General features: G+C 30.3%; 1 protein-coding gene across 1 annotated transcript; it reads left to right on the top strand.

Moving 5' to 3' along the window:
• Positions 1-4,976: 4,976 nt before the first annotated feature.
• Positions 4,977-11,557, top strand: LOC132736918 (uncharacterized). The gene is made up of 9 exons (XM_060724129.1): positions 4,977-5,092; positions 6,346-6,431; positions 6,875-6,923; positions 7,125-7,346; positions 7,791-7,988; positions 8,339-8,458; positions 10,094-10,309; positions 10,696-10,901; positions 11,430-11,557. Exons 2-9 carry the CDS (start codon positions 6,405-6,407, stop codon positions 11,445-11,447), a joined length of 1,056 nt encoding a protein of 351 aa, XP_060580112.1. The 5' UTR covers positions 4,977-5,092; positions 6,346-6,404; the 3' UTR covers positions 11,448-11,557.
• Positions 11,558-11,760: the final 203 nt, after the last annotated feature.

Here is an 11,760-nt window from a genome sequence, read left to right as displayed (position 1 = left end):
TCAAAACGTGACCTTGTTTTATCTGGGGGATTCCGTCCTTGCGCGCATGCGCAATCATACTTACACGTGAGGCATGTTAAGGGGTTTTCCACTAATACCACCTGTTTACAGATAAGAAGGCAATGTGATGAAAACTTGTTTCATTATCAGAATTTTGACCAATGTTACTATATAAAATGATTTTATGGCTTTGATGCGTAAAATATCATGCATACAAGCATGCCATCGCATGTGAATGCGTTGGGGGTAACGGTACCGGGCAATAGATACACGCGTTTAGTCTACTTTCTATTTCCTGAATTACATCTATTTATCTCTTAGAAAATGGTCTGTTCAACAATTATAAATGAAAAATAGGTCCGATATAATAAAATTGTATAAATATAATGGGTTAAATTTTATGTACGGGAACTACTTCTCTTCACACAAAATAATGGATAATTTCGGTACCCCATATGAGGCCTCATAACTAAGGGTTATTGTATGTTTAGAACATGATGGAATTTCCATGATTTGTGTGACGAGCCGAATATTGATGTGTAACATTCAAATTTTGGTGAGTGAGCGTAATAAAAAATAATGTTTAAATAACTACGATTTTTGTACGGGAACTGCTCGCATGCCAGTAACGCTAACATTAACGCTATGTTTCTATATAGCGCAAATGACGTCACGTCAAAGTGTTATTACACTAGTTTATTACATGTTTTGCAGTAGATTACTGAATTATAACGGTTAATTATATTCTGATAATTTCACAGTAATGATTACCAAATATAATTTCACAGTAGCCGAACTATATTTGGCGTAAAAATAAAATATTTATCATTAATGAATGTTTTTTCAGCGGAAATGTAGTCAATCATAATAAAAAATGTACGTGATAACTGTAGTTCGTAAATATTTAAGAACGTTGTGCTGAAAAACATCTAAAATCTAAAAATAATCATGGAATTATATTTTGCTTCAACATTGTGACGTCATTATTTGATGACGTCATGGAGATAAGAGCATGACGTTACGCGGCAAAAATCAGTAAAATGGTGTAAAAATCGTTAAAAAATCATGAAATAAACAGAAAATTTGTTTGTTTTACATGTGAGATCAAATAAATTCAATAAATTTAGTATTAAATCTGCACGAATATAATATTCTTTTTATCACATATATAAAATAAGAACAGTAAACTGTTAAAATGAGTAATTTTTCAATGACGCGCCTATGGTGTAACGCTAACATTAACGCTATGTTTCTATATAGTGCAAATGACGTCACGTCAAAGTGTTATTACACTAGTGTAATATCGTTTTTATTAAATGGCTTTATTACACTCCTGCGCCGCGTTTTATGTGATAAACATAACAATATAACAGAGCCCCAGTATTTCAATATGCTTCTATTTTAATATGATTGATTTGAAATTTAAAGTTTCAAGCAACATGTGCAAATGAAATCCTTTTCATGCAGAATGGCTGAATATCAGATTACAATGGAATTTCTGTCGCCTTCCAATAAAAGAAAATCGAAATTAACTAGGCACCTGGCGTATTCGTAATAATGAATAACTGTTCTTACAATACACATATATTGTTTAAGGTAGTACACCTCTAATGCATTATGTCTACTTGAAGAGTATTCAAATAGACTATAATCAATGTCAAGTGCATTGAAACTGAGGGGTGTAGGCTCAAGCCCCAGAAGGGACAACTTTTTTATTTCTTTTTTATCTTTTTAACATTTTTCAGTATCTCTCAGATCCCTTATGGAAGAAAAACATTTTGATTTTAATTATATAATTATTGTAGGGATTTATTTTGCTAAAAATGCCAAATATAATGGCAAATATGAAACAAGATATTTTCAAAGTTTAATAAAATAAAGAATACACGGTAAAGGTATTTTATATTTGCAAGACCAACCAATATAAATTCAAGAAAAGTTTGGCAAACTTTGAAAACAGCCTCTATTTTTGGTAAACTTTAGGGATATTATGAATAACGCTTTTTACATAGGGAAATGGTCAAATAAGTGTTTAAAGTGGGTGGGTAGGGTTACATTTTTATACATATTAAAACATTATGTTTAGAAACAATCATTTTGCTCGTTTAATTTGTTACCTGAATGTCATTATTTGTTTCTTAACAATGAGCAGTAGGAAAACATGTTCCATAATGATGATATTACAGATTATTTAGAGTTTACTCATTTCTGAAAAAATCCCTTCTAATGACAAAGTTTTAGTTCTGAAAAATGTCCGTAACTCATAAACCACATAGTAAATTTTGTTTAAAATTTGCATTCAGGTGACATTTAAGGCATAATTATAACTGTCTTATGCTGTCAATTTTACAGTTCCTTATAGTGCCGATTAGGGGTGTGCTACCTTAACAAGAATCCATAAATAATCTATAATTTATCTCAAAATTGAATGAATAGCTATAGGAATTACTAAATGTTCGCTGAATTTCATGTTTCATCATGTACTTTGTGAAATAATAAGGAACAAATTTTTAAAAAAGATTAAAATAAATATAAGATTTTAATTAAGGTAGCACAAATTTGTCCCAATATGTTTATATTGTGTATGTTAAAATTGATACATTAAGATATCAAACTAATTTGTTTGATATTAATTGACGCTAATTCATTAGAAGTTACAAACAGAACTTTTTTTGATAAGCTTACGATAAAATATTAATCAAATTCCTTACAGTGCAGCGTCTTATTATTGTAAAACTGCCTATTTGTCATATGGAAATGCCATCTGTTCCTCACGTAAAAACATATAAATTTTTTTAGAGAATCATACATCAAAATAAAATGTGTCATTATCAACAGATAGTCAGTCTATCCTTTTTCAAATATATTTTGGCATGAATTTTTTTTCAACAATTTTGAATGTAAAAAGTGGAACTATTTCACGACAATTTCACGAACCAAATGGACTAGTATAGTATGTACATTGCTCGTATGCAAAGCACTTGACTTTCTAGAAAGATTTGTAATAAAAAAAAAGTATCCACATTTGTCACCTGATTAAATAATATATATCGACGATAAGCTGATGACAATATATAATGATACCTGAAAAGCAACCATGAAGTGCAAAAAACTTTTTGATAGTTTTCAATATCTTAATTTTACAAGATTAACAGTTATATTCAGGGACATACTTCTGATAATTGTCGAACGAGTTAAGTTAGTACTATTAAATTGTAAATACATTCTTAAACCTTTAGTCAAGACTAGTATTATCAATAATAAGAACATGTCTTCTCTTATAATTCATTTTAAACACTTATAATAAAAAAATGTATGTACTGATACCGTACTGTGTACATCTTAGTGAAAGAAACAAGAGGCATTTCTGTATCTAAGACATTTTGACTCATCAAGGCACAAGACTTAGAAGAATATCGGAACAGTTTTCGACCCATAGTCGACGAATTATACGTCGAATATATTTTGTAAGTTTCAGTACTTGTACATACTTTGATATTTAATGAGATTTTAAAAAAATGCACAGGGAAATTAAAGATCAATTATATTTGAAAACACGAACAATATAGACTTTAGCAATGGAATTAAGAAAGTAAACGTTATTGTTAAGATTATTAAAATGAATTGGTAATGGAGGGTCTGTAATACAATAAATAAATGTTGCATTTAGACATAGCAAAACAATATGAAATAGTTAAATATGGATGTTGTTGACAAATGTGAGATTCAAGATCAGATACTACATAATTTTTTTTAGAGAAAATAAAATTTTCTATAAAAATAATATCACTATTCGTCATATAAATGCTCATACTAAATCACATAGAACTTTATCAAGGTTTTTTTTTCAAGCGATGTTTAAGAAAATACACAAATGGTTCATTTCTATTCTTTTAAATCAATATGTAAAATATTTATGGAAAATGCGCTCTTTCAAGATACCTCTTTAAAACCATTTACTTCATATGCATTTATTTGGTAGTGAATCATCTAGTACATGTTTGGTAACATGTGTTGCTTTTATAACAAACTCACAATTGTACAAAATCAGATAATGACAATTGACAGTCTTGTCTCAAAGGTATTTTATGAAACATCTCTTCTCATTTGATGTCCATTTTCTAAAACTATGTTGGGTATATACGTGTTCCTATTTGTTTTCACTTTTTGTATAAACACAAAGCCCTAATGTACATGAGTCTTTACAATATACATGTACCTTTATTGGTTTTATGACTCATATCATTTTCATCACATTATACTAATGTCCTTTTGCATTTCCAGGATGGTGTTCTGAGTTTTGGATTTGGTTACACATTATATATTATTGTAGTCTCAATTAAATGGTCGGAATAACTATGTTTTGGAAATTTTGTTATAAAAAACATTTGTTATAAATATCTACAGACCAAAACGCAAAAATTAAATCGTAGTAGGTATTTCAGGGATAAACCCGGTATTGCATGAAGACCACTTAACTAAAAAATATCAACTGAAGAATATCAACTGAAATAATGGAGACTTTACTGGAATATGTTTTAAATGTGAGCACAATTGAAATAACTATTGTTTTGTTTTTTGGCCTTGAACTTGTAAATCTTGCTCTCATCGTTAGGCAAATAGATTTTGTATTAATGATTATAAAGGAATAAAGGCAATTGGCGTATACGTGTATTTTCTGTTACAGTCACAAGAAATGTAATACTAGTATAATAAATATTTCATAATTCCTGTGAATTTATCATGTGCATTTAACAATATTTTATTGCATGCTACCGCTCAAATGATGAAGCTTAGGAAAATGTATAAATCATGTCCTCAGCAGATGTCACATTTATAAATAAGGTGTTTTGAAATTTTATTGTTAGCTTTATGGCCACAAAGTTAAATTAAATTTTCGTCGCCACACATGTTTCATGAAGTCTTTTGTATACAAACAATGTGAAAAGCTTCTGAATAAAATTTATTGCTATACAAGTAGATTTTGGCTTTGAAATGTTGCAGTATGTTGCAAGACAAACAGTATATTATCAATGTAAAGCAACGGACTACCAGCATATGCAATTCGGTGTTTGGACCATTCAGTGAAAATGTGAGTATAAAATAGATATTTACCGTTTCATTTAAGAATATTTCAAAATTATTTAGTTTTATGGGTGTTTTTCTTTTCTTTCAAACACAGTTACAATGACGTAATTATATTATTCATCTAATATAGTTTAAAGATCCTGTAACACAAATTTTTTTATGTTTTTTTTATCATAAATATGATGCTCAAATTAAGACTTACCAATATTGTAAGTTCCAAAAAGCATTATTTATTAAGATATTACCGAATTTAACATTTCATGTAAATAAAGAAATTACTCCTATAACGTCTAAGTCAAATATTTCAATAAGAAATGAATGCATATATTTTAATGATTACATATAATGTGACAAATATTTGCACTGCATATTTTACACATTCTTCGATGTTTGAAAATTGCTTTAAAGGCATAATTATACATATATAAAAAGTTCACTTAAGTGTGGAAACAACTAAAATTATAACATACAGGATCTTAAAATTCTCTGATTTCTTAGTGTGAATTCAATTATTTGATTTTCCTCCCCTTTTATCAAAGGAAAAAGTTCTTATATATAAGGGAATTTGAAACAATTTTGTTTTACTAATAAACACAAAAACATACATACAGTTTGTATTTATTTTCATCAAAATGGAAAGAATCTAAGTATATTTAATCTTAACCAAGATGTGTTTGGTTTTGGTTAATATAAGTCCATTTCCAAAGTACTAATTTTTTGTGGCATCTTCTTTTTTGAATTTTGTCTGGTCGTTAAATATTAATCATCAATGTATTTCCATTAACATAAAATAGTTAAGCTGTACTTTTTTGTCTGGCACGCCTCATTTGCGGTCATTAAAAATTATGTTCATAGTAGCAAATTAAATAGTATTTCTACTTCGAAGCATTATCCATGTTAAATTCAGTTGATCTGCATTTCTTTTCGTAATATGTCATTTTAGTGTTTCTGTTTTCTTTTTTAATTACAATTGATATTTTATACATAAAGAGTTCGTCAATCACGAGTGACATATAAAAAATGCTCTCTGACTTAAGAATATCTTTGTAAAGTTTGCGCGTAATCACAATCATCAAAATCCCATTTTTAATAAGAAACAGAAAAAAATATATGTTGCCATTTTACCCTGTTGACTGGACAATTGACTTATTATTTATTACACAAATGATCAAGGGAAACATATTAAGATAATAGGTAATTATTAGCATTTTTTTCACTTTTGAGTTGCGTTATATAATATAAATTTTGCACTTTCAGAAGAAAGATCATTGATTTCACTCTTGTCTTTTGGAAATCTTGTCAAGCTATATTCAAACATGAAGAAGATGATACTTTCTTCCTTGGTATAATATAGTTTATTGTATTTCTTAATTTTCGTACATAGTTTCATCCTCCTTAGTTAAAGTGTGATATTCTATACTGTCACAATGTTTAATACATAACCAGATCGTGTGTTATTTCTTGTATGATATTCTAATATGATATTCGGATAAAAGCTGTTGCTATTAAATGAATCGTCCCAATAGTATAAATATAGTTGTTGTCACTTATTCACGTAATGTATATATACATGAACTTGACACGTATATAAGTACAATAGATAGAATTAACACTTGTACAAATAGAATAGATATAATTGTTTCTGGTACAAGTAAAATAGATATAATTGCCTCTAATACAAGTTAAAAAGATAAAATACCACTCATACAAGTACAATAAACGTAAAATAGTCATAACAAACTTATGAAATGCACCATTAAAAATCTTTATGCTTTTAATATTTCAGTTAGGTTCGACGATAATGGTTGTTCTGACAACAACACAGTCAAATGCAGGTAAAATGTCAACTTAAAAATGTGCATTTATGTTCTAAATATTTCAATTTTGCAATCATTTAAATGTTTTACACATTATATGTAAGAAATTCTTACCGCACTTTAAAAACGTTTTATTACCGGTTAAGGAAACTATGTTAAGAAAATAAATTCTAAAATAAATGTTAAAATTGTAAAATGTTTATGATTACATAACTTCAGCTTTAGTTAACCTTGCCCTTGGGAAACCAGCCAGTCAGTCAAGTGTTCATCAAGATGTATGGTTTGCTGAGAAAGGGAATGATGGTAATGCTGATGGTAACGTACATCACAATCATTGTTTCCATACAGGTTTAAATATGAATCCCTGGTGGCAAGTCGATCTACAGGAAATATATTACATAAGTCAAGTTAACATTACAAACAGGAAGGATAACTACGCCAGTATGTAGCTTTCTTCGTTTTAATGTATATTTACTAATATACTTTCATAATATATATTTTTATTTAAACGTAATTATTAAATTTTATGGAAGAAATTTGAAACACGCTGTTCTTAGCCTCATTGAGTTGCATTTCATAAATGATTGCAATATAAATTGTTTTTCTAAAAAACACTGTGTTAGTTTAAATAATGTCTTCATAAAGACATTACTTGGATACAATCAATGTTAGCGAACCCCAGAACAAACCGAGTATGCACGCGTTTCTCTTACGAGGTTATATTCTGAATTATTTTCTAATGTTCTTAACAAATTTTGGTCAATAAGCAACAAGTAGAAGCCCACATTATGTTTACAAAATTATAAACACAATATTAACCCATTACTCACAAAGATATTTATTGGAGTTTCTGAGGAGGTGAAATGTTTTTTTATTTTATTTTAGGTGCAAGAACACAGAATGTTGAAATCTCTGTAGCAAGTAAAAATCCTGGTAACTGGAAGATGGCAGCCTATATGGGAGGTCGAATGGGCCTTTTCGCATCTTTCACATTTGTTCCAGTGAAAGCTCGTTACGTCAGAGTAACTTTAAGGAACAAACAAACATATTTTCATTTATGTGAAGTGGAAGTCTTTGGACAAAGTAAGGCATACCTTTTTTCAATAAAAAACAAGTTCAGTAATAGTTTTCAATATAACAAGTTCAGTAATAGTTAGGTCTTTTATTTTTATTCTGTTATTATCTACCTCAAATATATCGCTATTCTCTGTGTTCCATTAAATATTATCAGTTTTATAACCTAACAGCAAGAAATCATTTCGTAACTGTTTTATTTAAGCCAAAAGGTTGAAAATACTTTTTTTATTATTATTGAAACATATTAATTGACTAACCTACATTTTCTTAATATTTCATTTATAATTCTCAGAGTGTTCAAATTTATATTTCATGTTGTTGGTTTGATGTTGTCATTTAAAGTCATCTTTATTAAGGTGTGCCTGCCGATGAGTGTGATGTTACGCCATGTTTGAACGGCGGCGTGTGTACAAATGGGAACATTAAATACGAATGTACATGTGCGCCTGAATTTAAAGGAAAGAACTGTGAACAAAGTAAACATACCTTGTTAGCTTACTTGACTTCTGTTTTAAACTTTATCTAATTATATGAACACATGAATTGTCTTTCTTAAACACAATATCGTTTTACTTTACACAAAACAATGTATGACCATATCAGGTATGTCCAATCCATTATCTTGTAAAAAATATATATACGTTCGATCATTTAAGTAACTTTTTTTTTTCGTTTTACAAAGCTACTATCACATGCTGTATAATTACGATTTTTAAGAACATTTAAATGTACGAGGTATGATCAAAACGTTCTCTGCCCGATATACTTCTGGCCACTACACTGACATTAACACACGATACGCCGATACCGATATCATATTGAAGATTACTGACCGAGTAACACGCGGTTTTTAAAAGATTAAGTAACACAAAACACACTTTGATCAGTAGAGGAGTGTGTAATTTAGACAAAATGGAGAAAGTTGAAATCGGAGCCGTCATTAAAAACCTCTGTAAGAAAGGGATGTCCCCCAAGGAAATCCATGAAGACTTTATGGATAAACTTGGGAAGGAGTCCCCTTCCTATAACACTGTGAAAACTGGGCTGCTGAATCTGAGAAGGGCAGTGAGAGCATTGGAGATGATGAGCGGCCAAAAGAGGCCACTAACGATGTAACTACCGAAGCTGTGCACGATCTGGTCATGTGCGACAGAAGGCGAGACCTGCGAAACATTGCTAGGGAAGTGGGTATAAGTTTTGGTTCAGTTAAGGCAATTCTGACTGATGTCTTTGGCATGTCAAAGGTTTTCCGCTAGATGGGTCCCCAGACAGTTGACTGACGAAGAGAAAAGGACCAGGCTTGACATTTTAAGATATCAATTTGTCTCGCTACGAGGATAAACCTGCTTTTATCTACCGCATCGTAACTCAGGATGAAACATGCGTCAAAAAATCGCACGTGAAAGGAGGGGAAAACTGATTCAATGCGTTCTGCTCCTGAACGACAATGCGCCAGCTCACATATTCTGCAATTGATTGTGGCTTTGAAATTCTTCTTCATCCTATATATTCTCCTCTCCGGACTTGACCCCCTCTGTCTTCTACCTGTTTCCGAAACTGAAAACCAAACTTTGTGGTAGACGTTTGGAAGGAATGAAGGTGTCATTAAGGCTATCAATGAGTTCTTTGAGGACCAAAAAACAGAGTTTTATTTTGAAGAGTTGACCAAGTTGAAGCTCAGATGGGCAAAGGGCATTAATGTAGAGAGCGATTATATTGAAAAGTAAGACCATTAGTTGGATTCTCTGACTACCGGAAGTACATCGGGCGAAAAAACTTTTTGATCGATCCCCGTACAAGAAGAAGTCTTCTTCTTTTGTAACTTTCGTGAAAAAAGAGAATTTCGTAAAGTATGTTGTAGACTCTATTCTGATTTTATCTGTATAGTAATGAATATCAAAGTAGTTAATACAGGCAAATCGCTACCTGAGAAAATATTATATCTCCCACACCAACACATAGAAACAAAAACTTTTTACTATTAAAACTATAAAACGCGTTTTTTCTTAAGTTTTAGGGAACACAAATACTAGTATACATTATATATTCTTCAATAAATGTTTATAGTGTGAAAGTTAGTGATTACTTAAAAAGCTTTTTCTTTGCTTCAGCTTTCGTGAATATTGCCCTTGGGAAACCAGCCAGTCAGTCAAGCGTTTATAATACAACATGGACTGCTAACAAAGGGAATGATGGTAATGCTGATAGTACAATTACTAACAACCATTGTTTCCATACTAAGAACAATACAAGTCCATGGTGGGAAGTCGATCTTCAGGCTGTATATACCATAAGTCAAGTTAACATCACAAACAGTGACACTGACTGTATGTTGTTTTTTTTATCTTATTACCGGTACTATACAACCGTTCACAATAATAAGCGGTATATACGAGTGTTAATTTCATGGAGGCAACTAATAAATAAATTTTTTAAAAAGGTTAGAAGTATCATTGAGCCGTATAAACAACCATACGAATTAACATATTTAAGTTCATAATTATTTACTTCTTGTTCAACGATGTCGTTATCTTAATTAATGTTTGGGTTAAAAAAGATGTCTTCATTAATGAATTATTTCATTTAAGGTAATGGATTTGCCATGGGCTCGTGAAAAGTTTGACGTACTTTCTTAAGGTTTGTGACAATTCGAATGCACTTTCAAATTTGTTTTTGTAGTTTATGTCGATGTAGAAAATGATTGTTATTTTAGCTGAAAGAGCGCAGAACGTTGAAATCTCAGTAGCACAAGAAAATCCTGGTGATTGGTATAAGGTGGCGTATAAGAGAGGCGAAATGGGTATTTTCAGGTCTTTTGAGTTTAAACCAGTGAAAGCTCGTTATGTCAGGGTAACTTTACGGAAGAAAGAAACAATGTTTCATCTGTGTGAAGTGGAGGTTTATGGATACAAATATGTTGTAAGATATTTCATATAGTTTATCCTAAATTAATTTTTTTCATTTTGAGGAAAATTATTTATTTAGAGAAAGTCTAATGGCATTTATAATAAGCATTAAAGCATATTTTTTCTTTTCATTAGCTATTGTTGATTATGTCTGTTCAATACACAAATGTAATATTAGATGTTTTTAAGTCAGTCAAAATACAATGAAGCAATATGGTATAATAAAAAAAAAAATTCGACTTTTCGGCACTTTTCGTTTCGCTTCGGAGAAGGATATATGAATAATAGTTAAGATGTTCAAAATGTTTAAACAATAATCAGGTTGAAACCTGTCAGCCTTTTTTAAGTGCTTTGAAGTTGAAAAAAAACGTGGATACATATGTGACTTGACTTGCATATGCAAATTTACTTATATATGTATATATAACTTTATGATTAAGCTTTTATAATTCAATGTTTCGTTGTTTCCTTTATCTCATGTGATAGCCGAAATGTTTGCAAATCTTGTAAGGGTCATCATATGCATTATTATTTATTACAGGTTGACATACAAAAATGATAAGAACGAACGACAGCAAGAAATGAGAGACGAGAAGGAAACAAATGTAAAATGATAATTTCTGGCAAGTCTTATTCAACAATTAGTTGAAAATAAAAATGAAAAAAAATTATCTGTTGTTGTTTTTATTGTTATTAATAAACTCGTGAAAAAATGCACACGAAAGCAAATATGCAACGGTGTGCAACATGTAAGTGTCTTAATAAGAAGTTAACCCGGGTCTACAAAATGCCACAGCTGATACAAATACTTGCTGAAGAAAAGAAACATTGAAATATCAATATCATTTGTTGGGCACTTACATTTTGTGGTT

Source organism: Ruditapes philippinarum, unplaced genomic scaffold (genome assembly GCF_026571515.1).
Source record: "Ruditapes philippinarum isolate M1 unplaced genomic scaffold, ASM2657151v2 ctg3871_1_1_1_1, whole genome shotgun sequence".
NCBI classification, from domain to species: Eukaryota; Metazoa; Mollusca; class Bivalvia; order Venerida; family Veneridae; genus Ruditapes; species Ruditapes philippinarum.
The sequence above is the reverse complement of the archived record's forward strand: the minus strand, read 5'-3'. Positions and strand labels throughout refer to the sequence as shown.